We start from the raw sequence: 26,977 nt of genomic DNA, 5'->3' as shown, positions 1-26,977 counted from the left end.
CTAGGCAGCAAATGCTAAGCCAGGCTGACTAAGGCACTGTGTCAAGAAAATGAAAGAAGGAAAGAAAAAAACTAAAAAAAAAAATAGAAAGAAAATGTTTTTAAGGGAAAAAAAATTTAAAAAGGAAAATAAATAAAAAGAAAGAAAGAAAGAAAAAGTAGTCCGGGCGTAATCTTCAGCTCAGTACCGCCCCTAAGGGGAGGATCGGTTACTTAGGGTCCCGCCCCGCTCAGCCGCTCCTTCTGCCCTTGCGCAGGCGCAGTGGTACAGCGCTTCCGCCCTAGTGCGCATGCTCAGCGGGGCCACAGTTCTCCGACCGGCTGTGGTAGTGTCTGCTCCTGTGAAGGAAGTTTCCGCTTTGCACCCCACCCGGATCACAATTCGGTTGTAGGACCCGCTCCCTCCCGATCCACATCAGTGCATCCGGATCATGGGGCTACCCAAAGGGCCGGAGGGCCAGGGGCTCCCCGAGGTGAGGACCTCTGTCCCTGACACCCTGGGGTTGCTGGGGAGAGAGGGCCGAGCCCGGGGCGGCGGGCAGGGACCGGCTTGGGAGGCGGCAGGGACACTATGCCGTTGTTCAGAGGTGTCTGCCCCAAGGCGGGCCCTAGATACCCTGGAGGGACAACTGACTGGTCCCCCGGCGTGCAAGGATGCAGCGTGTTGCTGGGTGCAAACTTAAAGATTCCTGGGTCTTCTGAGGACCGGGAACATCCAGATCCCTACCCAGATGCAACCTCACTCATCACGAGGTCCCCGGGAGTTCTGTCTCGGGCTGTCTAGAAGCCCCTCACGTTGCGAGACTGGCTTCCCGAGGCCAAGACGGCTGCGCTCTGGAGTCTCAGCAGTCACGAGACAGACGTTCAGTGGGACTGTCCTGGCCCCTGGTGTCCAAGGGCGGTGACCTTGGGACCGCAAGTCTCCCTCTGCGGGGGTCTAGGTGACCAGCCTCTCAGTCCCTTTTGTCGGGAAGGAATGCCCCCTCTCAGCTTGTAGAGCCCCCGCTGTCCGGGCCCGGGAGGATGAAGGAAGTTTGGGAGCCTTGCGCACATCGGTGGTGGCCAGAGTTGAGGACACCCTCTCTCTCTTGTGGTGCCCTGTGCCTGGACAGGAAGATTGCTGCTTGTACTAAAGAGGGACCACCTTTTCACGTGTGATGTGGTTGTACTCCAGTACTTGGCCAGTACTCGTTCCATCCTAGGGACAGGATTTCTATGCTTGCACGGAGTAAAAGCTCAGCTATCCTCTTTGGGCCACCGTTAGAGCTTGGCTACCGGATTTCCAGTTATTTTTCCAGTTGCTTTACTCAGTGAAGAGTCCCAGTTTCCAGAGAGAAATAGGGAACACCCCTGCTGCGCCTGGACCCCTTTCTAAGGTTGGCTTTGGCAGAGATGCGCCTGGTTCTTTGACACTGTGCCTAGTACCCTTTGGTATTCTCCTGTACCGATCGTGCCTCCCTGTGCCCCTCACAAATCCGTCTGTTACTTCTTCATCCTACTCTTTACACAGTCGCAGTGTTCTGTGCTCGGGTGAGTATATAGTAGCAGAAGGGTTCATCAGTTCTCACAGCGCCGGCACTGGATAAAATTCCATGTATGTGTTGTTCTGGTTTTACCCGGGGTTGTGCGAAGTGGGGTCTGCACTGTAATTCTTCAACTTTTCTTTGCTACTTAATATCTCTCTCTCTCTCTCTCTCTCTCTCTCTCTCTCTCTCTCTCTCTCTCTGTGTGCGTGCGTGCGTGCATGCGTGCGTGTGTGCGTGCTTGTTTAGCATGCTTGAGCCCTGGGTTCTGTCCCCAGCACAGCAAAAATTGGGTGGTGGTGCATGCCCACGATCTCAGAACTGAGGAGGCAGAAGAATCAGAAATTCAAGATCATTGTCCTTAACTGCAGGGCAAGTTCAAGGCCAGTCTCAGATACCTGAGACCCTGTCTTGAAAGACAAAACAGCATTCTTGTCACCTGGCTCTCACTAATCCAGTTAGTTCATGCCATTCGGTTTTTAAGCCCCTTTGTGTCTATATTAAAGAAAGAAAGATAGCTAGACCCTTCTAGCTTCTGGGAGCTAGAAGTTTATTCGAGAGTTTATTTGGCCTGGCTTAAGGGCTCATGGTGTTTCTTCTTCATCGGTGTCCTGGTTACAGACTTATTGATTTTTACTTATATATATGTCTGTGTGTCTTTATGTGTGAGTGATTTTGGGTCCATTTGAAGTCCAGAGGAAGGTATCAGATACCCTGGAGATGAATTCAGGTGGTTATGAACTGCCTGGTGTGGGCTAGGGGAACTGAACTTGGGTCCTCTAGAAGAACGAACTCTTCACTCAACCACTGAACTATCTCTCTCTGACCCTTGGTGTTCTGGGTTTAGTAACTGGACATATTAACCAGTGTGGGTTTCTTTTTATGGCTTCAAGAAATGCTGGGTTTTGTTCTCTGTGCATCAGCCTGTGGCCCCTTCTCATTTTGCTGCAGTGCAGATGGGTAAAGTGAGTTTGGAATCAAAAATCCCCACTCGGTGTCTTGTGCCAAAACTTGTCTCCCTGGATCTCTTGTAAAAGTATAGTTCTGCATTCTGGGGTGAGTGGACGAGAGGCCTCAGCCGTCCACTTGCATAGGTAGCCTACGGGAATGCTGTGAACGTGAGTTGAGGTGGGAGGTGGTACTTCGGGGATGCAGTGTCTTCCTCTTGGCAGTATCTTCAAGGCACATGATGGCTAGAAGGATTCCTATTTTATTTATGTGTGTGTGGTGTCTACACATGTCTATGCATGTATGGATGAATGTTCCCATGTGTGTGAGTTCATGTGAGTACATGTGTATGTTTGGATACGCAAGTGCATGTGGAGGCCTGAGGTTGACATCTGACATCAGGTTTCTTCCTCAGTCCGTCTCTGCCTGGTTCACTGAGACAAGACCTCTCAGTTGAACCCAGAGCTTACCAGTTGGGCTAGTCTAGCTACTGAGAGCTAGTTTGTGGTCTTTGCCCTCCAAGTGTGAGACCACAGGTGGTCATCATGCCTGCCCAGCATTTACATGGCTTCTGAGGATCTGAACTCTGGTCCTCGTGCTGATGCGATAAGTGCTCTGTCCACTGAGCCATCTTAGGAGTTTTGGGAAAATAGCGCAGTGATTCAGCTGAAGTCAACAGACACTTGGCAATGTGAGCATAGCATCAGAAGGATGTATTTCGTTTCCATTCTGTCAAGATGACCTTTATCAGTTATACGCATCTGTATTCTCCAGGTGGAAACGAGAGAAGATGAAGAACAAAATGTCAAATTGACTGAAATTCTGGAGCTCTTGGTTGCAGCTGGGTATTTCAGAGCAAGAATTAAAGGCTTGTCTCCTTTCGACAAGGTAAGAGAAAGCCTTGCTAACCACTAGGCTATTCGCTATTCTTCTATAGCATGGTTAGTGTAAGGGTAGTGGATGATGAAGTGATGGTGTTTTTACTTCCTCTGTACCATTCCTCCCAAGCCAGATTCGTCATGGATGTACTCGGACTTTCTATTCAAAGAGAACTCCAAGTTAGCAGATGCAATTGGATTCCTTTTCTGTACAGTGCTATAGAAAATGTGAATAAGCAAAAGAACTATTTCCTCGGCTGGGGAGATGGGGAGATGGCTCAGTCAGTCAGTAAAATGCTTACTTGGAAAGCATGGGGACCTGACTTGGATCCCTAGAACCCAGGCATGGTGGCACACTTATAATTCCGGTACTGGGAAAGTGGAGACAGGCAAACCCCTGGTGCTCCCTGACTGACCAACCCAGCCAAGTTGATACGTTCTAGGACAATGAGAGACCCTGTGTCAACTAATGGACCCGTGGCCTCTACATGTGTGCATGTATGTGTATGTACACGTGCATACACATGAACAGTACTCACACACACGAAATTGTTTCTCTTTTAAGGTGCATACAGTGTGGATAGAAATAATAAAGCATATATAGAAAATAGCCTGAGTTCATAGGTATACTGAACCGCATACTTAGAGACAGTGCCAGATATTCTATAGATGGCAGCTGCTGTGTTTAGAGGTGGGAGCTTCACCATGGGACAGGATCTTAAGATTTTTAATTAAGTGTATAAGTGTGTCCGCGTGTACACACCTCAAGGTGCCCATGAGGCTGGCGGAGGGCATTGGATCTCTTGGGGCTGGAGTTACAGTGTGGGTGTTGGGAACCAAACTCAAGTTCTCTGTAGGAACATCAGGCACTCTTAACACTGAGCCATCTCCCCAGCCCCGGGATGGCATCTTTTAAATTAAGAGAACTGTGAACAGTTACCATGCATAGGACAGAGGAAGGGGTATTGAGCACACAGAGATAAACAGTAGCCCTCTGCCCAGAGATGTCCCCTGTTACAGAGCAGAGTGACAAGTGAACCATCAGGCACAGACTAAGTTATATGATACTGAATAGACTGTGCTCCTCAAACATCTGGGGCCAATGGCAAGTAGGCCAGGGAAACCTTTGGAGCTTGAGCTCAATGCTCTGGAGTGTTGCCCTTCTCCTGTTTGCACCAGAACCTGCAAGGGATGCTGGTAAAAAGCATGTCCAGGCCTTCTCCATCGAACTTCCGCTTAGGCAGGTCTGGGCTCGGGACCTGGGAATATGCATTTTATTGTACATTTCAGCTTTTTAAAATAAGGAGCCAGAGAATGTCAGCTTTGTTACCCACATGGCCGGTTGGTCAAACTCATAATGTCTCTCAATCTGGCACTCGGAAGCTGGGTTAAGAAATCTCTCATAGGTGTGCAGGCATGAGGGTCTGAGTTCAGTCTCCAGAACACGTGTGAAAAGCTAGCCGTGATGGTGGGCAGTTGGGCTCCCAGCGCTGGGGAGATAGAGGATCCCCAGGACACCCCTGATGTGGTGAGCTCTAAGTTCAGCAAGAAACCCTGTCTCAAAAACTTCAGGCATAGAGCTGGGCAGTGGTGGCGCACGCCTTTAATCCCAGCACTCGGGAGGCAAAGGCAGGCGGATCTCTGGGAGTTCGAGGCCAGCCTGGTCTATAAGAGCTAGTTCCAGGACGGACACCAAAGCGTCAGAGAAACCCTGTCTCGAAAAACCAAAAAAAAAAAAAAAAAAAAAAATTCAGGCATAGAACAAAAAAGGACACCTGATATCTTTCTGGCCCACAAAAGGCGAACACACACACGCACACACATCTTTCACAAACACATATACAAAAGAAATCTCTGAACACATAGTGTCTGACCCTTCCCTTGGAAGAGGATCGATAAGCAAATAGACCTTTTCATGGTCACAGTCAGCTTCTCAGTGACACGGCAGCACTTTGTTGCTCAGTAAACCACACAGGGCCAGGAGCTGCTGCAGTACACAGTGTCGCAGTGTAGGCATGGCCGTTACCACCACTGCAGCGGGACTTAGAGCAGTGCTGGCTGGTGAATGGTGGCTAAGGAAGACACACCCTCTAAAGATATATCATTGGGAGGACTGCGGAGACAGCTGTCAATAAAGTGTTATATATGCGTGATGACCCAAGTTCAAACCCCAGAATCTGTGTAAAAATCTGGGTGCTGTGGTGGGCACTTATCATCCCAGCACTGGAGACATGGAGACAGGAAAATCTGCAGAGCTCTGGGGCCGGCATGCATAATCAAATAGGCAAGGTCCAGGCCCGTGAGAGACTCTGTCTCGATAAACAAGGTCTGCAGCATCTGAGGATCAATACCAGAATTTGGTATCTGGCCTCCATGTGCGTGTGCACACACATGAACACACATGCACCCACAGCAGACAGTTGTAGTTCTGTGTACTCACTGAGCCTGTGTGAAGTGAGAAGCAGCACTCTCCCTTCTTGCAGGTAGTGGGAGGGATGACGTGGTGCATCAGCACCTGCAACTTCGACGTGGATGTGGATCTGCTCTTTCAGGAGAACTCTACCATCGGGCAGAAAATGTAAGTTCCCAGCATTTGCCATAGAAAGGTCTGACGGGGGAGGGGCTTTATGGTGGAGACGGTGCTTACATGTTTATATCCTCATCCTTCTTCATTTCTCATGCTGTGAAGCTGTGTTTAACGTGTGTGTGTGTGTTTGTGTGTGTTGTGTGAGCAAGCCTGGGGATGAGCTCTTGTTCCTCAAGCACTGTCTACCTTTTGGAACTTGCCAAGTAGGCTAGGTTGACAGGCCAGTATGTCTACACCTCTCCAGGCCTGGGATTCCAGTGGTGTATGCCCATGCCTGACTCCCCATGGGTTTTAGGATTACACCTCAGGTCCTTGGGCTTGCAAGACGTTCTTTTTACTCACCGAGCCATCTCCCCAACCCACGCTTCTTAACCCACTAACGTCGTGTGGTTTCTCCTGGTTTCTGAGTATTTAGAGTAGACATTTTAGCATCTGTGTTTGGCCTTCCACCTCCAACTACCATCCTAACTTTACCTTCGAAATGATAAGAGCGGGCAGAATGTTTATGCTAACGGTTAATTTTCTATGATTTATCTGCAGGTAGGTTCTTAAATGTATATTCATGTTATGGTAATTACTAAATACAGGAATGGGCTCAGAAAAAAGAGGAAATACAATTTTCTTCACCTAATGGCACTTAAAAGTGTGTGTGTATGTGTGTGTGTGTGTGTGTGTGTGTGTGTGTGTGTATCAGAAGATAGCTTAAGGGCATCAATTTCTCCTTCCATCATTTAGGTCCCAGGGATTGAACTCAGGTTGTCAGGCCTAGTGGCAAGTTTCTTAACCCACTGAGCCATCTTGCCAGTGTAAAGGAGAAAGCTGAGTCTCTTCGTTAATCCTTTCAATAAACATTCATCGAGACCATATGAATACTGCAGGTCAGACATTGTTCTGGGCTCTTTGGGAACACTCAGGAGATGTGCCCTGCCTTAGCAAAGCTCATTCTCAATATTGCTCAGACTACATAAAGATAAACTGCGAGGATGAAGAAATGGCTTCATGGTTAAGAATGCACACTGCTCTTGCAGAGGGTCAGAGTTCTGTGCTCAGCACCAAGGCTGGGCAGCTCACAGCTCTCTGTGTTGCACCTTAGTGATTGAAGCAGCTTGGGAGGAAAGGGTTTATTTCACTCAGTTTCACGTCACAGTCTGTCTTAGAAGGAAGCCAAAGCAGGGACCTGGAGGCAGGAACGAGAGAGGTGCTACTTACTGGCTTGCTCACCAAGGCTTGCTTAGCCTGCTTCCTTACACAGCCCAGAACCACCAGCCTGGGTAGCACCATACACAGTGGGCTGGGCCCTCCCCCACATCAATATCTAATTAAAGAAAATGCACCACCGACTTACCCACAGGTCATTCTTGTGGCTGTATTTTCTCAGCTGGTGGTCCCTCTTCCCAAATGACACTAGCTTGTGTCAAGGTGACTTAAAACTAGCCAGCACAGCCCAATTCTAGCTTCAGAGAATCTGATGCCTTTTTCTGGGCATGCACATACATAATTAAAAAGTAAAAAGTCAATCTTGGAGGAGTCAAATTATATGGAAGCTGCATAAGCACTGGGAACAGCTCCAACTGGGGGAAGAGTGTGGGGAGGAGCATGGTGGGAACACTGAGAGCAGTTGCAGCTGGGGAGCGTGTGGGGAGGAGCACGGTGGGAGCATTCTAAGCAGTTTCAGCTGGGGGAGAGTGTGGGGAGGAGCATGGTGGGAGCACTCTGAGTTGTTCCAGCTGGGGGAGCGTGTGGGGAGGAGCACGATGGGAACACTGAGAGCACTTGCAGCTGGGGAGAATGTGGGGAGGAACATGGTGGGAGCACTATATGCAGTTGTAGCTGGGGAGAGTGTGGGGAGGAACACGGTGGGATCAATGAGAGCAGTTGCAGCTGGGAGATAGTGTGGGGAGGAGCATAGTGGGAACACTGGGAGCAGTTGCAGCTGGGAAGCTCGGTGGGATCACTGAACAGTTCCAGCTGAGGGATGGTGTGGGGAGGAGCACAATGGGATCACTGAGAGCAGTTACAGCTGGGGAGAGTGTGGGGAGGAGCACAGTGGGAGCACTGTGAGCAGTTACAGCTGGGGAGAGTGTGGGGAGGAGCACAGTGGGAGCACTGTGAGCAGTTACAGCTGGGGAGAGTGTGGGGAGGAGCACGGTAAGAGCACTACAAGCAGTTGCAGCTAGCTAGGAAGAGTGTGGAGAGGAGCAAGGTGGGAACCGTGTGCAGGTTTGAGTGCCATGAGCAGGGGGTGCTATGGGACTGAGACTTGAGGGGACAGGGTTCTAGGTGAAGGGAACCTCTTCCCAGCGCTGTGCGTGCGACTTGCCATTTGTCCTGCCTTTGGACAGGTGAGATGAGGATTATTTCCCCTCCCACATTTGAAGAGTTTTACTCTGTGTGCGTGTGTGTGTTCTGTGGTTTGCATGTGGAATTGGACACGTGTGAAAGTTGGCCCTCTCCTTCTACCATGTGGGTCCTGGAGACTGATCTCAGGTTGTCAGGTTTACCACGGATGTCTCTGCCCTCTGAGTCATCTTCTGCCCCAGTTGTTTCTCCCTGGGTTGGTCCTCACCGGTTGTTTTGTTGTAGGTCTGTCAACCCGAGCTGGTGACTAGCCAGAAGTCCCAGGGGTGGTGGTAGGGCTGGGGTTTAGATCCAGGACAGTCGAATATGGTGGAGGAGGAGACAGCATGTCTGTGGCTGGGTATGTGGTACACACCTGTAATCCAAGCATTCAGGAAGCTGAGGCAGCAGGATTACAATTTTGAGGCTATCCTGGGCTATGACAAGATCCTGTCTAAAAAGAAAATTCCCTTAAAGTCAGATTTGTAATCTGTAATGGCAGTGGTCATACTAAAATCTTAAGCTAGGAAGCTTGCCTGGTGATCTATACTTGTCCCTTGTTTTATTAATTTTGCTCAGTTGCTGTGATAGACACCACGATCAAAAGCAGCTTAGGAGAGGAAAGAGATTATTTGGAGTACAGGTCACAGTCCATCTTTGAAGAAGTTGGGGCAGCATCTCGAGCAGGAACGAGAATAGTATCCGTGGCAGAATCCTGCCGGCTCACTCACCCCCAGGGTCATGCTTAGCTAACTTTCTTACACACCCCAGAGCAACCTACGTAGGGATGGTGCTGCCCACTGTGGACTGTGCACTCCTATAGAGCTAACAAGACAACTCCAGGCTTACACACAAGCCAGTCTGATCTGGACAGTACCTCAATTGAGGCTCTCCACCCAGATGATCCAGGCTGTGTCAGGTTGACAAGCTCATCAGGACACCCCTTCTCCTGAGTTTTTCGGGAAGCCCAAATTCCCCTGGCAAAGCAGAGGTGGCTGGTGACGGTATCTAAGAAATCTTCCTTACTTCCTTCCCCTTTGTGCTTCCTTCCCTGTCTCTCCTGCCATCAGGGTTAGTGCTGGCAGCCACTTCCACTTGTCGCTGGGACTGTCTGGACTTGGCTGTAGTTTCTGGGAGGCAGTTTTAAGAGACTCATAAAACCCACAATGACTTGCTATATCCTTCCCTCCGGGCGTTTATGAATTGCCTGATTGAGCTGGCTATGAGTAGTGGCCAGGGAGAACCCTCTCCAAAGGCGTAAGTCTGGCTGTGTGTTGTTCAAGTCTCAGCCTCCGGATTTGAAGCTGAATTTTAAGGTTCATTATATAGCTATAAGCTATAGCTCTGTGGCCCACTTAGAGGGAGCACCCCTCCGGTTGAAGAAGATGTCACTAAAGAACAGCATGATGCTGTACTGGTCATAAAGACCAACCCTGAGCCAGGAACCTGAACCAGCAGAGTGTAGAGTCTGGGTGGATGATCCCCAGCACCACGTGTCATAGGGCATGGTGGCACATGCCTGTAACACCAGCACCGAGGTGGAGACAGAGGATCATCCTTGTCTACTTAGCAAGTCTGAGGCCAGCCTGGGCTGCATTAGACCTTGCCAAAAGAAGGAAAGAAAGAAAAAAAGAAAGAAAGAGAGAGGGAGGGAGGGAGGGAGGGAGGGAGGGAGGGAGGGAAAGGGTGAGAAGACTCAGTTTTGTGACCGTACATGCACACAGCTGAATTATGCTTCCTGGATACCGAGATTTCTCTGCAGGACTACTTGAACATTAGAGATGTCTTCAGAGCCTCTCAGCATGGCCTCACTCTGTTTTTTTCCTTTCTGGACAGCGCTCTATCAGAAAAGATCGTCTCAGTTCTCCCAAGGATGAAGTGTCCTCACCAGCTGGAGCCCCACCAGATCCAGGGCATGGATTTTATTCACATATTCCCTGTTGTGCAGGTGAGGGCTTCTGTGTGGATTCTTGTCACTGAATTAAGAGTTCCTGGAATACATCTGGCTCCCAGCGTGGACCTTGGGTTTAGTGCGTGCAGGATGGATTTGGTGCATACTTGACAGGTATCCTGGCCATCATTCTTAGAAAGGTAGCTGGTATTCCATGTGCCATAGTCTCACGCTGGCCTCTGCTACGATCTTTGGATGTTCCCATCAGTTGCTGTTTTTCTTTTTCAAGTGTGTGTGTGTGTGTGTGTGTTGTCAGTGCACATGTGTTTGTTAGTACATGTGTATGTGCATACATGTGAGGAGGGCAGTGTTGGACATTGATCATTTGGTGTCTGCTTGCCAAGTAGACTAGAGCAGCTGACTAAGACACGCCTTTTCCTCCCATACTGGATCTGAGTCTATGAAAGTAGACGCTCTTTTTGGGTGGTAGGGGAGTCACAGTAGAAAGTGGCTGTTTGTTAGGAGGTTCCCTCATTAACTTTGACAGTGGGGACTCTTGAACAGGTTCTCTGAGGGGCTCCTGAGATGTAGCCTTCTTTACCTTCTCTGCTGCATCGCACTCTCTGTGACCCAGAGAACATCTCCTCACACGGAATAGAAACAGACACGAAAGGTCAGAACCAGGGTCCAGTGAGCCATCCAGAAGGAGGTAGAGATGAACTGAGATGAACGCGGCATGGTTAGTTTGGTTTTTCATTGTTGTTTGGTTGGGTTTAGCTGCATGGTGAGTTTGGTTGGGTTTTTTTATTTTTGGGGACAGGGTTTCTCTGTGTATCTCTGGCTGTCCTGAAACTCACTCTATAGACCTGACTGGCCTCAAACTCACGGAGATCCGCCTGCCTCTGCCTCCAGAGTGCTGGGATTTACAGCATGTGCCACCACACCTGGCTACATGGTTAGTTCTTGTGTTCCCATCTTCAGTGTGACACAACCTAGAACCACACTGGGAGGGGGTTGTACTGGGTTTGTAGGTCAGCTTGGCCTGTGGGTGTGTCTGTGATTGCTGTAACGGATGTGGGAAGACCCCGCCTGGAGTGAGCACCGTTCCTGGTTTGGTCTGTAAGAGTAGTGAAAGTTAGCTGAGGCTAGGCCTGCATGCATCCTTTCTCTCTGGCCTTGGCTGGGCATGGCCTGTAACTGCAGGATGAAATAAACGTTTCCTCTCCTGCTTTGCTTTATGTTGGGGTTTTTTAGCACGACAACAAGAAAGGAAACTAGGGCAGACATCATGTGACCCAGGGCCATGGTTCTTGGTGGGAACAGAGAAGGCTCCAGTACAGCCTGATTCTCTCCCTTCCTGCCCTCTCATGATTTCAGGTGGGGTCCACTGGGGTGGGGCTGGTGCTGTGGTGAAATAAGCAGAAGAGGTGCTAATTAACAACAGAAGAACGTTCTTCCTGGGGTGTGCACAGCACAGGAACGTGTCTCATGGTATATGTGCTGTGCAGCGTGTTATTTTCATGAAGCTAACCTATTTTGGGCTTCCTAAGCATGCCCTTTACATGTGCTGGCTGCAGAACATGCAGAATTTGAGTCATTGAAATGACTGTAGGTAAAGCACTGTGTAACCCTGGAGGCCTAAGTGTGATTCCCAGAGCTCACATAAAGATGGACGAGAGGAAGTGACCCCACAAGGTTGTTCTCCCGCATCCACGTCTGAGCTGTGGCATACGTGTGTGCACCCTGCATACAATTAGTTAAAAAACATAAACTATAGAATTCACCTCTTCCTACAGGAGTGCCCTGCTATCTCAGTGTCGAGACAACTTGACCTGGTCAAGTATCCCGTGAGTTGGTAAACCCCACTGTCCCCAAATGGCTTTGAGGATGTAGGAGGGCTCTTTGAGGGGGGACTGTCAACTCTGGCAGGGAGCCTACAACAGATCAAAGTGTGGGTACCACCATAGTCCAACCTGGTGAACCAGTGAGTTTTATAAGACTTACAGGAATATGGGTGAGGAATTAGTTACAAGAACAGAAATGACTCTCTTATAGCTGCATCGCCAAGGCCCACCTGAGCATAGCTGACAGCTTACAAACCTGGAAACCTGGAGCACCCTGCAGCCTGCAGGCAGGTCTCAACCTCTTCCAGGGAGCTGCCCTGGTTTCTGCTGCTTCTAGGCTGCTGCTCTGATCTCAGAGAACTCTGCAACTTTGGTTGTCTGAGAGTCTTCTTTACAGCTTGCCTTCCTTCTGTCTGGGAGAGTTTCTCAGTCTTTGTTGCTTACTCTGGCAAGGAGGGGCCTAGTGAATCTGGTCAGTTTTGGGGAAATTCCTGATGCTGTTTTGAGATGTTTGCAGTCTTATTTAGGAGTGTTCCTGTAGGATGGAATATTTTAGTCCTGGAGGGAAATGTTACGTAACAGCATGTGTGTGTGTGTGTGTGTGTGTGTGTGTGTGTGTGTGTGTGTGTGTGTTTTAATTCCAGGAGTTTTTGAGCTGGAAACTAGGAAGAGGAAGTCTGGGGCTTCCAGACCCCAGCCTCATGGGACTGGGAACCATAATAGTCCATCTGGCGTATTTTTTTCTGCCTGAAGTCATGTTAATGTCTGTGGCCCTTACTGCAGCTAGAAACCATGTAGAAGTCCATAGTCTGTGCTCCCACTGACTGCAAAGGGCAAGGAAGCTTCTTTTCCAGGGGTGTCTGACTGCAGACTCACAGTTGGGAACGAGAGACACAGAAGGCTTCTGTTACAACCCCGCCCCCAAAAGAAACAGTCCAGACTTGAAGCATTGAAGAGAACTCTTAGAAATTGTGATAGGCATGCTGAAGTGTAGCTCTTCACAGTTGATGGCTTCTGATGGGGAGAGGGGTGGGAAGGACTTAATTTTCTTTAAGGGACTAGTACTTGGGAGTTTGACCATACCCCAGTGAGTATATGGGCAACACAAATTAGACTGAGCATTCTTTTCTTCTTTTGTTTTGGGGGAGGTGACAAGCGTGGGGGATATTCCTGGGAAGATTGGGAAGTAAATGTGATTGGGGTGCATTATGTGAAATTTTCAATAAAAAATGCTGTGTTAATAATAGCAATAACAATAATAAAACCATCTGTTCAGTCAGTCACCTGATGTGGCAGCCTCCCAGGTGTGACTCCCAGCTTTAAGTCTTTGTAGCTGTAGCAAAGGAATGTAGTGTCTCCGCAAGATGCTATAAACTCAGATGTTCCATTCAATGATCCCAATGCCTGAGGCTCTGTCCTCAGCACATGATGTCCTACCACCTAAGAATTTCTTTCATCTAATGGAAGGAAGAGGGGTTGCACCAAGAGTTCTCAATTGTGCTCCTTTTTATCTCATGGCAAGCAAACAGAAAAAAAAATAGTGGCATTAAGATTGGCCACTGAAGCTGGGCTGTGTGGCACATACTTTAATTGCAGCACTCAGGGAGCAGAGGCAGGCGAATCTCTGTGAGTTCAGCTGCCCTGAGCTTCCAGGGTTCACTAAGAGCTCTAACATTGCGAGTTGCTTTATTCATGTTGTAGGGCTTTGCTCTAGAATATCTTTCCTGGGGCTGGGCAGATGGCCCAGCTCTTAAGAGCATGCATTGCTCTTCCAGAGGAGCAGAGCCCAGTTTCCAGCACACATCACCAGTTCCCAGCCATCGTGTCTCCGGGTAGCGGAGATCCTGCGCTCTCTTCGGGCTTCCACAGGCTCCCTTACTTATGTGTGTGTCCCCCCGTGCACACATACACTCGGAAATAGAATAAAGTAAATCTTTTTTTTCTTTTTTTTTTTTTTTTTTTTTTTTTTGAGACAGGGTTTCTCTGTGGCTTTGGAGCCTGTCCTGGAACTAGCTCTTGTAGACCAGGCTGGTCTCGAACTCACAGAGATCCGCCTGCCTCTGCCTCCCAAGTTCTGGGATTAAAGGCGTGCGCCACCACCGCCCGGCAGAATAAAGTAAATCTTTAAAAACAAAAGACTATTGAGGAGTTGGGGAAATGTCTCAGCAGTTAGGAGCACTGGCTGTTCTCCCAGAGGATCCAGTCAATTCCCAACACCCTCATGGCAGCCAACAGCCATCTGCAACTGTGGGTGCAGGGGAGTCTGGTTTATCTAGGCAGTGCATCCACATGCTGTACAGACATGCATGTGGGCAAGGTACCCATACGTGTAAAATACAAGTAAATAAATCGAGAGAGAAAGAGAGAGAGGAAGAGTGAGAGAGAAAGAGAGAGAGACAGAGAGAGAGAGGGAATATCAAGGAACTGAGAGTGGGGATGGAGTTTGGTTGGTAGAGTTCTTACTTAGCATGAATAAGCCCTGGATTCCATCCCTAGTAAGGCATAAGCATTGTGGTACTACATGCCTGTCATCCCAGCACTTGGGTTCATCCTCAACTACATAGAGAGTCTAAGGTCAGCCTGGGCTGCATGATACCCTGTCTCAAGAAAAAAAGAATGTCAAGAAACGTGCCCTTCCCACCAGGCCTGTCTGGTGATGTGGCTGTAGATTTCAAACCCTGCACAGTTACTTCCAGCTAATCACACAAGGTCCCCAGGGCTTAGCTTCTCAGATGCCCAGCGCTTTGTTCTTCCAGTGGAGCAGTGTGTGCTTGTGATTTCTCCCCACCGGGTCAGTTCAGTCATGCCAGTTTGAGTTCAGGCCCAGCAGTTTCACTGCAGTAGGAGCGCGTTCCTGTCATTCACACTTCTTTTTTCCCCAGTGGCTGGTGAAGCGAGCTATAGAAACAAAGGAAGAAATGGGTGACTACATCCGCTCCTATTCTATCTCCCAGTTCCAGAAGACCTACAGCCTCCCAGAGGTCAGTACCTGCGCACTTTCTTCTCATCTGTTACATGTCTTCAGTCTTTCTTTTTTCTTTCCTTCTTTCTTTTTGATTTATTTGTAGTGTGTGTGTGTGTGTGTGTGTGTGTGTGTGTGTTTACGTCAGTGCAAGTGCCCGAGGAAGCTAAAGAAGTCATATTCCTGGATCTAGAGTACTAGGAAATTGTGAACCATGTGACCACATACTAGGAAGCTGATTTGTGTCCCCTGACAGCAGTGAGAGCTCGTAAGCACTGAGCCATCGCTCCAGTTTGCTGGGGTTTTCCTTCTAATCTTTAATTTTATACATGTATAAGGTATTTTGATCCTGTCTATTTCCAGCTCCTTCCAGCCCACCCTGGACAGACTCTAACACTTGCCCATCCCACGCCCACGCCCTCCTCCCTTATTTCTGTTACCCACCTAGTTAGTTAGTACTGCTTGCCTCCCAGGATATTGACTGCGCTTGTGCAGGTGGTCACAGGTGCAGTGACTTCGTGGATGCAGCAGCTGCGTGACGTATTCTGCAGCTCTCCTCCCCATCCTCCAGCTGTGCAGCAGTTGACACACATGTCTCCCTTAGGGCTGAGCACGCATTAAGCATATATTTTCAGCAGTTTGGCCAGTCAGAATTCTTGGTATTAACTGCCCACTGCACAAGTAGCATCCCTGACCAAGCTTGTGTGTGCTCTTCCCTCCTTGCTGGTGTGAGTGTGCCCTGAGTGTGCTGGGGTGCTGTGCGGGTAGGTTCTCCTGCACCCCACTCTCCACTTGGCACCCCGGAACAGCCTTGTGCTTCATGAGAGCTGCTTTCTGGATGGCACTGAGGATAAATCTACAGCTCTGTTGTTTCCAAGTTTAGTATTTGACTCAGAACTTTTACTAAATTACAAAAGCTTGCATTATTATACACATGGTCATGTTCGTGTACATGTGACACCAGGTACCTCCCTCAGTCACTCCCTACCTCTCCTTTTTTTTTTTTCTGTTTTCTTTTCTCTCTTATTTTTGAGGCAGGTCTTCCCTGAGCCTAGAGGTTATAGACTCATCTAGACTGGCTGATCCTCCCAGTGCCTTGCTTATAAATAGAGCCACCTCACCTGGCCTTTTTACGTGGGTGCTGGAATGTAGCCAGTGCAGGGCTTTATGCCTCTGGGGTAGGTGCTTTACTGCCTGAACCACCTCCTTGGCCCACAATTCTGTTTTTGAAAAAAGCTTTTCAGGAGACTGCTTGTGTAGCGCATTTCCTGTGGGCACAGTTCATAGTGCCTGCGGCCGTGAGATCACTAAGCCCCGTCAAATGCTCCAGCACATCGCTGTCTTCCATCTTCATCCCGACCACTGCTCCATCATGAACGCGCTGATGCTGTTCTTTTGCAGATGAAAGAACTGAGGCTTAGAGTTTAGGTTCTTGCTGGAACATTCAATGCTTTCAAGGCCTGGCTTTCAAGGTTTGTCTGAGTCACTGTGCTCCCTGGCCTCTCTCTCTTACTTACTGTAAGGCTCTGTGGGTTTTATTTGCAGAGGCCCTGGCTTTTTCCCAGGGGAGATATATTCCCATGTATAAGAAAATTGAGGGCTGGGGAGATTGATAGCTCCTTGGAAGCAGGAGGTACTGAATTTCATTCCTGAATAGACATTTTTAAAAGGTAGATTGTAATACCAGCCCTGGGAACGTCGAGGGTGGACAGCACCTGAGGAAGAGCAGCTTTGGCTTCTTCTCCCCTCCCTCCCCAGCATGCGTGCACCTACTCATGCATGGACACACATAGACGTAGACACACACTGTGAAAAGCGATTTTGTGCTAATTCATGCCCAGCAGTGATGGGCAGTTGTTTGATAAGGGAGATTTGTATGTCCAGTGTGTTTAGTCCTCAGTAGAACTGGTTGAATTCCTGTGCTCTGTCTTGCAGGATGATGACTTCGTAAAGAGAAAAGAGAAGGCCATCAAGACCGTTGTTGACCTCTCAGTAAGTCCCCTTGCCCATGTGCCTCTATCCCAGCACTGCATGGCCTCCAAATATCCCTTGTAGAAGTCACATGTCACCCAGGAACTGACAGCTAAGGATGTACGTTAGTGTCCCTGCCGGCTTTACACACTCACACCAGGACACAGGCACCCACTGGCATGCTCCAAGTCCTTAGTTCCAGTTTTAAGGGAGAACAGCTGGAGTGCGCAGCCCCCTTCTTACACCAGTGATGGAAGTAACAACAGCTCTAGAGAACAGATGATGAACTGGAGGTGGTGAGTGGACCTCCCTGCCCCGCCCCTTCCCATGATGGCTTTGGGAAGACAAAGTCGCTTTGAGCTTATGCAGGAAGGTCACCATATGTGCTGTATTTTGTCTTACACGTGATCCCACTTCCAGTGGGGGTGGGAGCTTTGTGAAGATGCTCTGAGCCACAGTGGGAGACTAAAGCCTCTGGCCTCGAGGTGGAGCGAACAGAGCCTCTATGCCCGGTGCGCAAGTCTGTCTTCTAGAAGCAGCGTCCAGTGCACTGCGCATCTGGTTTGTGACTTCATTGTGTCGTAGCATTCTGCTCAATCTCATTTGCAGGGATTCGATCATCAGTCAGAGGACGAGTGTGGGTGTTAGTTCCCACCTCTCACCTTGTTTAAGACAGGGTATTTTTGTTGGTTTTTGGCTGTTTACAACAGGCCCCGAGAGTTTCTGGTGATTCTCCTGTTGCCACTGTCTATCTCTCTGTAGAAGAGCTAAGATTAAACATTTTCAAATTAAGCTGGGTGGTAGTGGTGCACACCTTTAATCCCAGAGGCAGAGGCAGGCAGATCTCAGTGATTTCAAGGCCAGCCTGGTCTACAAAGTGAATTCCAGGACAACCAGAGCTATTACACAGAGAAACCCAGTCTCAATAAAACCAATAATAATAATTCATCTAGCTTAAATACAAATGTGTGTTTACTGAAGATGACAGAGGGTCATGTTGTAAATTTAGAAGTTGAGTTTGTCTGGCTTATTCAGTTTTGTGAGCTTACTAGGGAATCTTTTCAGAAAAACAATTTTGGACTTAAACTTGTGTTGCCCCAAAATGATGACATTGAAAAGAACAAGTCTCATTTTGTTTTTAAGTCAATGTTTTACCATGGACCCCTTGATTTCTTTGACGTTGAGGTGGCCTTCCTGCTTCAACTTTCCAAGTGCCAGGATTACAGGTGTGCACTACCATACCCAACTTAGTTTCACAGTGTGGTACAGTCTCATGGAGCCTGGAGGTAGCACCTGTTCTGGATCCATGAGAAGAAGGTATGGTCTGTTGGAGAGCTCTGCTCATGAAGAAGATGGACATGAGATGAGGTTAGGGCTGTGTCTGGAAAAGCATGTACAAATGAGTACCGTCTGTCTGTCTGTCTCAGCACTCCATCACTTAGTATCCAGGGGCTTTGATTTGTTTGTCTGTCTCAGCATCTCTGTCACTTAGTATCCAGGGACTTTGATCTGTTTTTCTGTCTGTCTGTCTGTCTCAGCATCTCTGTCACTTAGTATCCAGAGGCTTTGAGCTGTCTGTCTTTCTGTCTCAGTATCTCCATCACTTAGTATCCAGGGGATTTGATTTGTTTGCTGTTTTAATGTGAAAAAGTAGAAGGAGAGTGGTCGTCAATTACAGCTGTTTGTTTAAGGGGTAGGTTGTGAGCACCTATGGTGCCCTGGAAGCTGGGAAATGTTTACCCACAGCTCCTAGACTGTGTCTGTTAGAGATGCTGTGATGGTCGGCTTGACCCAATCTAGAATCGTCTAGGAAGACAGTCTCAATGGAGGTTTGTCTAGAATAGGTTGGCCTATGGGAAAACTGTCTTCATTGTTAATTGCTGTGGGAAGACCCAGCCCGCTGTGAGCAACGCCATTCTGTAGATGGGTTTCTGGACTATGGAAGCATGGAGAAATCGAGCTGAGGACCAGCAAGCAAGCGAGGAGCAGCATGCATTTTTCCCTGACAGTGGATGTGGTGTGGCCAGCTGTCCCACACCTGCCTTGACATCCCTGCTGTAACCTAGAATTATGAGCTATAACTCCTCCCTCGCCTAAGCGCTTTTTGTCAGCATATTCTATCCCAGCAACAGGAAGGAAACTAGAACAGTTGTTAGGACTGTGGGAATGAGTGATTTAAGGTCAGCAGAGGCAGTTTCCCTCGAGCTGGGTGTGTTGTGACCCACTGGAGCCTTTGAATGTAGAACCCAGGATTGGTTGTGGTGCTTTATGTCTCTGGATTCCAATGAAGAAGTTGTCCCTGGCAATTGCAAGGGCAACGCTCACAGGTTTGACACTTCAGTGGTGATCTCCCTGCCCGGCCATTTCAGATGTGGGCCCAGGGGTGTCTCTGTGACAGATGGAAGCAGCCGTAACCATCCCTGCGAGGAAAGCTGCCATCTGATACACAGGCATTTTTTGTTTCAAGGGTCACCTTAACTTTTCTTACCTGTCCTTATCACTTGCCAAGGCAAAATGTCAGAGCTTGCAAGGAGAGATGATCAGAGTGAGGGGGAGAAGTACCTGAAGAGTCCCATTCGGTATCATTTCGTCTCTATCTCTTAATGCCTTGTTAGCCATGGGCAGGTTGTTTAAACTCAGGACCAGTGAGATGGCTCTGTGATAAGGACACTAAGCTAACCACCCGAACTTGAGTCCCATACCTTGAAACCGTGGTGGAAGGAGAGAACTGACCCCACAGTTTGTCCTCTGACCTCTTCATGTGCACCATGGCACATGTATGTTCCCTCCCCAGCCATGCACACAAGATAAATAGTGTAATAAAAGTGTAGACTCTGCAGGTTTGTCTCTAACAGAAAACTAGAATGGTGGGCAGAGCTGTGGACAAGACAGTGCTGGCCTGGCAGGTGTTTATAGCAAAACAGTCTGGCAGGAGAGATGACTCAATGGGAAGTGCTCTCTAGAGCCCACATGGAAAGGCAGGCGTGGTGACATGAGCTTGACATCCAGTTGGCAGAGGCGAGGACAGGAGGACCCTGGCGCTGCTGACAGACAGCCTTGCTGTGCGTTTTGGTAAAAGTGCGAGACCCTGTCTCATACAGCCCCCCACCAGTTGTCTTTGACCTCCACCTCAGGCTGCGGCGTGTGCCTGCATCTGAGTGCATCCAGGCATTTGCACACATGCTAAGTAAACAAACAAATAAAATGTCATTTAAAACAACAACCGAACAAGGTAGGAAGCGACAGAGGAGAACTCCCAGGACTGCCCTGGAGCCTCCACAGTCATGTGCACCCCAAACACACATGTACAGAAAGAAAAAAGAGTAAGTTGATTCTGTATAAACTTTAAAAAATGTTTTGGTTTCTTTATGGTATATGTATATATGTGTGGGTACCCACATGCAGTGGGGTGCTCCTTCTACCATGTGGGTCCCAGCGATTAGACCACATTCTTAAGGCTCAGCGGAATGATTTTTACCCCCTGAACACAGTGGCTGGCTCTGTGTAACTTTTTAAAAGTGAACATAGTCATATGTCAGACAGTATTGTTTGTTGCTGTCAGACTCGAGATTGACACAATCATGTTAACAGTGAATGAGACACAGGAATATCCTATAAAATCTAGTTCACCTCACTCTGCAGCTGGAAACCTATCTGAGGCCTGTTGAAGGGAACTGCCTCTCTTGCCGTCACAGAGGCCGTTAGTGGCAGAGACAGGAGAAGATGCCTTTCTCTCAGAAGACGGATTTAGCAGTAGCTCTTTACAGTAGGCATGTACACTAAGTCTTGTGAGAAAATCAGCTGGGGAGGCGGCCTGTGGATGCTCGAGTAACTAGCACGTGCCAGTTAGTAGAAAAGCCTTGAGATTAGAAGCCCTAATACCTGGGGGCTAGTGCTGTTGTAGGCTAATGCTGTACTCATCCTAACGTTATTGTAGGCTAATTCTGTCTTAGGCGATTGCCAACCCAGACCCAGTGCTAACCTAGGTTAATGTTATCCTAATGGTGTCCTGGAGAATCTATCCAAGGCCCAATACTATCCTAGAATCTTAAACAAATTATTTCATTTATGGGTTTGTTTGTTCTGTTTTTTCACTGAGACAGGGTCTCATGTCCCGTCCCCCCTGCCCCGAACTGCCCTTGGCATCACTATGTAACTGAGGATGACACTGAATATCTTTTTTATTATTATTATTGATTTTTATTGAGCTCTACATTTTTCTCTGCTCCCTTCCCTGCCTCTCCCTCCCCCCTTCAACCCTCCCCCAAGGTCCCCAAGCTCCCAGTTTACTCAGGAAATCTTGGGTTTTTTCTACTTCCCATGTAGATTAGATCTATGTAAGTCTTTCTTAGTATCCTCATTGTTGTCTAAGTTCTCTGGGATTGTGAAGGCTGATTTTCTTTGCTTTATGTCTAAAAACCACCTATGAGTGAGTACATGTGATAATTGTCTTTCTGGGTCTGGGTTACCTCACTCAAAATAATGTTTTCTAGCTCTATCCATTTTCCTGCAAAATTCAAGATGTTGTTATTTTTTCTGCTGTGTAGTACTCCGTTATGTAAATGTACCACATTTTCCTTATCCATTCTTCAGTTGAAGGGCATTTAGGTTGTTTCCAGGTTCTGGCTATGACAAACAATGCTGCTATGAACATAGCTGAGCACATGTCCTTGTGGCATGATTGAGCATCCTTTGGAAACATACCCAAAAGTGGTATTACTGGGTCTTGAGGAAGGTTGTTTCCTAATTTTCTGAGAAATCACCACACTGACATCCAAAGGGGTTGTACCAGCTTGCACTCCCACCAGCAATTCAGGAGTGTTCCCTTTTCCCCACAACCTCTCCAGCATAAGTTTTCATCAGTGTTTTTGATTTTGGCCATTCTTACAGGTGTAAGATGGAATCTCAGAGTTGTTTTGATTTGTATTTCTCTGATGGCTAAGGATGTTGAACATTTCCTTAAGTGTCTTTCAGCCATTTTAAATTCCTCTGTTGAGAGTTCTCTGTTTAGGTCTGTACTCCATTTTCTTTATTGAATTATGTGCTCTTTTGGTGACCAATTTCTTGAGTTCTTTATATATTTTGGATATCAGACCTCTGTCTGATGTGAGGTTAGGCTGTTGTTTTGTCTTGTTGCCCATGTTCTTTGTTTTACAGAAGCTTTTCAGTTTCAGAAAGTTAATTGTTTCTCTCAGTGTCTGTGCTGCTGGGGTTATATTCAGGAAGTGGTCTCCTGTGCCAATGCGTTCAAGTGTACTTCCCACTTTCTCCTCTATAAGGTTCGACACTGAACTTCTGATTCACTTCCTCTGCCCTGGGCAACTCAGTTATAGGCATGTGCTACCGCAGCCCATTCATAAAGTTCTGAGGATAGAACTCAGGGCCTCACGAATGCCAAGCAGGCACTCTAGCAACTGAGCTGAATCTCCAGTCCCTGCTTCTTTAGTATTAAATTGAAAATAATACTGTATACTCTGCCTCTGCCTCCTAGTGGTGTCAAAGGTGAGATGCATGTGGAGCCACATCAGCCTGCTGTTGCTTTACAGAGCAAGCTGTCTCTTGGCTCTGGGTTTCCCTGTGCTATTGTTTTGAAGTCTTTTCTTTAGCGGAATCCAATTTCCTGTCTTGAGTCGTTGGCTCTCTCAGTGGTAACTGAGGAGAATAGCAGTTAAGCTCAATTATACAGTGCTATTATAACAGGAGAACTTGGCAGAAATTAAATTATATGCAGTTACGGTGTCGGGTTCGTTCTGGTTTTCATTTCTGTATAAGTCTGGTTGGTGTCATTTATAGTTTGATATTTGTGTGGACACTGGGGCAAACTAGGGGGTATTTGTGGCAGAACCGTATGAGAAGAGCCCTCAAGCATCAGGCTGGATATTTTCTGCAAAAACTGAGATGGGTCAGTGATGGCTTAGTGGGTAACAGGTCTTGCTGCCAAACCTGAGTTCCAGCCCTATAGAGAGAACCGACTCCCTCAAGTTGACCTCTGACCTCTACATGCGCAAGCATGAGCACACACACAGTGAATAAAAGTTGAGGTTATGTGTGTGTGACAGACACTCAGAACTTTTCATAAAGAAACATAAACTGAAGCCCAGTAAGCTAGATTATCTCAAGGGAACAGTTCTAACTGGAGTAAAGTGCTAATTTAAAGGGGCTGTCCAAGTGCTGAACTTGGGGTTGGCTAGGGACAGTCATGTACTGGCACAGTGTCCACCCGTCCACCTACAGAGCCCCAGGTAGGTTTTCCTGAGCGACTGCTGACCGCCATCTCAGCAGTCAGGGAGGCCAGCAGGGGGAGGAGACTAGTGGTTATTGAACATGTTCTGTTCACGTTCACACATGTTGTCATGTTCACACACATGCGCATATCGTCCCACACATGTGTTCAAGGTAGATGCCATGTATATATGTATGTATGTATGCACATGTGCATATACGAGCACATTCAACCAGAAGGTATGCCATATAAAATAGCTCTGTATTCACCATACTGTATGTTTATAACTAAGACAGCTCGAGCCAGGCATGTACCTGTAGTCCCACTGCTCTGGAGGCTGGAGCAAGAGAATTTCTTAAGACAGGGAGTTTGAAGCCAGCCTTGGTCATAAAAGGGGGGAAATTAAAAACAAACAAACAAACAAACCAAAACTCTAGTAATCTAAAGTCAGCAAAAAATTACAGGTCATATTAGTCTTCTTCAGCTTTTAGTTAGTTAAGTTTAAGAACACCTTTGTTTACAGGTGTGGCCCACTAGAGGGTTTGTCCCTGTGACAAAATCCCTCAACAGAAGGAAACTTTGACATAAAAGTGTTTATTTTGGTTTACAGTTGCAAAGAGATGGAGTCCATCATGGTGGGGAAGTCACGGCACCCAGAAAGCAGATCGGTCCCATTTCATCCACACACAAAGCAGAGAGAGAACAGGAAGTAGGGCCACTCTCAAACACACCCCATCACCTACTTCTTTCATCAAGACTGTGCCTCCTGAAGGCCCCATAATCTTCCCAAACAGCTCAGCTGGGCCTGAGTGTTCAAACCCTCACACTTGTGGGGGACAGTTTACATTCAAACCACAACAACCATTTTACATTTCCAGTGCTAGATTCTGAAAGAATTGAAGTCTCCTTCACTGTAGAGATCTTTAGGATGTTTGGTGTGTACACGGGTCTAATAGTGTTCTGGTTTGTGGCTGGCGTGGTCAGCCATTCAGTTCCTGTTCCCATGGAAAGCCGTGTTGGGAAGTTCAGAGGAGACATAAGCCCTTTATTCCACAACAAGGCAGCATGATAAAGACACTGCTCTTTTTTATTCTTACTTTCTGTGCGTTGGTGTTTTACCACATGCATGTCTATGTGAGGGTGTCAGATCCCCTGGAACTGGAGTTACATTTATGAACTGCCATGTAGGTGATGGGAGTTGAACTCAGGTCCTCTAGAAGAGCAGCCAGTGCTCTTAACTACTGAGCCATCACTTCAGACCTAAGATACTGCTCTTCTAAAGTCATCCAGAAATTTAGTATGATTGTAAAAAAACAAAGAGTTTGCATAAGGATCTTAACAGGCTGGTGCTAGAATAAGAATAAGCAGGAATTTGGATAAAACAAAATGGTGAAGGCAGGAAGCATGATCATCAAACAAGAAGACTGAAGAGATGCGTTCTGTGGAGTCCAGTGCCTGTGTGTGTGTGGGGGGGGGGACTTCATAGTTCAGAAGTCTAGACTTTCCAATGAATAGTGCTGGAATCCTTTGTTTTCTATTCAAAATAAAATGGCTTCCTTCCTTTCACTGCACCAAAAAAAAAAATTTTTAAGGCTAAAGATAAGCTGTAATATGAATATACTTGGCGACATTAACAGAATGAGGTGTTTTGTTTCTGTGTTTGCTTGTTTTTATTGTTCCTTGCTTAAGAAGTAAGCTGCATGCTGTAGTTTCCTTTCTGTTGTCACAATAAAGTACCCTAGCGGAAGGCGAGAGGGAGTTAGTTTATTTGAGGGTGCCACTCCAGGTTGCAGTCCATCGTTGCGGGGGTCAAGGCAGGACCTTAAAAGCCACAGGCACAGACAGACCACAGATTGACATCATGTGCGCTTGGTCCTCAGCAGCCTTTTCTGTTCATGCAATGGTGCTCAGCTAGAGTGAGATTTCAAAGGACATCCCTCATGGCTGTGACCACAGGCCGACCTGATCTAAACAGTTCTTTATGAGAGTCTCTTCTCAGGCGACTCTAGATTGCGTGGCATTGGCAATTAAGACTAACAGTCACAGTATAAAGTGTGGAATTCAGGAAACGCTGCTAAAATGACCTGAGCTCGGCCCCTCCACTCCCAAGTGCCAGATGTGGCAGGCAGTACGTGAGTCTGTAACAGCACTCTGCAGCTGGAGGTGGGAGGATCAGAAGTTCCAGGCCATCCTCAGCTACAAAATGAAGGAAGGAGAGAAAGAAAGAAAAGAAGAACACAAATAGTACAAGGGCTGGTCTCATCAGGGAACTTCCGTCCTGGCAGGGGAAGCTTGCGGTTGGCTCGCAGGGGTGGAGGCAGCCCAACTTAGCTTCTCACCTGAGCTTTCCCGAGCGTTGTGCTCTAGTTCCCTTTCTGTTGCTGTATAAAAACACCCTGACCACCACCCCCCCAAATAAAATAGGAGAGAAAGGGTTTCTTTGACTTGAACTTCCAGGTTACTGTCCATTATTGTGGGACACTCAAGGCAGGACCTGAAGGCAGCCAGTCACGGCACAGTCAAGAGCAGAGAGGATGAATGGCAAACGCGTAGTGCTCAGCTTTCTCTCTGTTATGCAGTCTAAGGTTCCACCCAGGGAATGGTGACACCCACCTTGAGGCTCAGTCGACCCACATGGATTAAAGCAAGCCAGACAGTCCCCCATAGACAGGCTCGCAGGCCAGCCTGACCTAGAGTCTCTGTGTCTGTGGCCCCTGATGTGAGCCAACCAGGTGTCCCCATTCTGTATTAAAGGTCTACTTCCCGAGTCACTAGAGGTACCAGCCACAGTCCTGAGAAGCCTCTCACCCTCCATGCCTTGCCTTTCTCGTCTCCTCAGGACACCTACAAGCCCCGTCGCAAGTACAGACGGCAGCAGGGAGCGGAGGAGCTGCTGGACGAGGAGTCCCGAGTCCACTCCACGCTTCTGGAGTACGGCAGGTACGGAGAGGGTGCTGTTCCACACCTATTTTGTGACACTGTTTCCGAGTCAAGCTGGGACCGGAGTGGTCACTTAGTTAGAAGTGCTTGCCTTGCAGCAGAAGGAACTGAGTCCAGTCCCCAGAACCACATAGAAAAAGCCCCGAGTGGAGGCACACACTTGTTACCCCATTGCTGAGGAGGTAGAGACAGGAAGATCCTGGGGCTCCCTGGCCACCCAACCTGAACTAAGCCTACTGGGTGAGCTCCAAGCCAATGAGAGACCCTGCCTTGAAAACCAGGGTGGACCATGTCCTGAGGAGCAAGGTTGTTCTTTGGCTTCTCCTTCCTGGACTGACAAACAAAGCAAACATTAAGGCCTTCTGAGTTTCTGTGCCAACTCACTAGTCTTCTCCATTCCCGGGATGCCTTTGCTTTCCTAACAAAGTCTCTCCATTTCAGGAAGGGAGGAGGGATGAAGAGAGGAAGGGAAGGAGGATCGGACTAAAGGAGGAAGGAAGAGATGGAGGGAGGAAGGGAATCTCAGTTAAAATTGGACAGCTGCTGAAATGGTGAGGCATGGTGATAGTCTGAGCACTCGGGAGGCTGAGGCAGGCGGGTCTCAGTGAGGCCAGCCTGGTCTACAGAGTGGGTTTCAGACTAGCCGAGGCTATGTAGTGAGACCCTGTACACACACACACACACACACACACACACACACACACACACACACACAGCTAGCTGCTGCCTGATTGAGTTTACGGTTTGCAGCTATGACTTTCAGGTTGAAGTTTGTGTTCTGTGCCCGACCTTTCTAGTTCTCTGAAAAGGGGTGTTGTTCATGGGCTCTGGCCTCCTTGGGGAATTGGTGGTGCTGAGAACAGGGCTCGCATGC

At 48.0% G+C, this 26,977-nt stretch overlaps 1 protein-coding gene across 1 annotated transcript in view; it reads left to right on the top strand.

The window, feature by feature from the left end:
• The first annotated feature begins 308 nt into the window (after nucleotides 1–308).
• Nucleotides 309–26,977, top strand: part of Ccdc93 (coiled-coil domain containing 93) — a 68,839-nt gene continuing 42,170 nt past the window's right edge. The window contains exons 1-7 of the mRNA XM_057769461.1: nucleotides 309–472; nucleotides 3,245–3,358; nucleotides 5,832–5,926; nucleotides 10,109–10,220; nucleotides 14,890–14,988; nucleotides 16,905–16,961; nucleotides 26,003–26,103. Of these exons, the coding sequence (XP_057625444.1) occupies nucleotides 431–472; nucleotides 3,245–3,358; nucleotides 5,832–5,926; nucleotides 10,109–10,220; nucleotides 14,890–14,988; nucleotides 16,905–16,961; nucleotides 26,003–26,103 (620 nt within the window). The 5' untranslated portion in view covers nucleotides 309–430. The remainder of the gene's footprint in view (nucleotides 473–3,244; nucleotides 3,359–5,831; nucleotides 5,927–10,108; nucleotides 10,221–14,889; nucleotides 14,989–16,904; nucleotides 16,962–26,002; nucleotides 26,104–26,977) is intronic.

Source organism: Chionomys nivalis, chromosome 5, assembly GCF_950005125.1.
Source record: "Chionomys nivalis chromosome 5, mChiNiv1.1, whole genome shotgun sequence".
NCBI classification, from domain to species: Eukaryota; Metazoa; Chordata; class Mammalia; order Rodentia; family Cricetidae; genus Chionomys; species Chionomys nivalis.
This window is presented reverse-complemented; position numbering and strand designations above follow the sequence as displayed.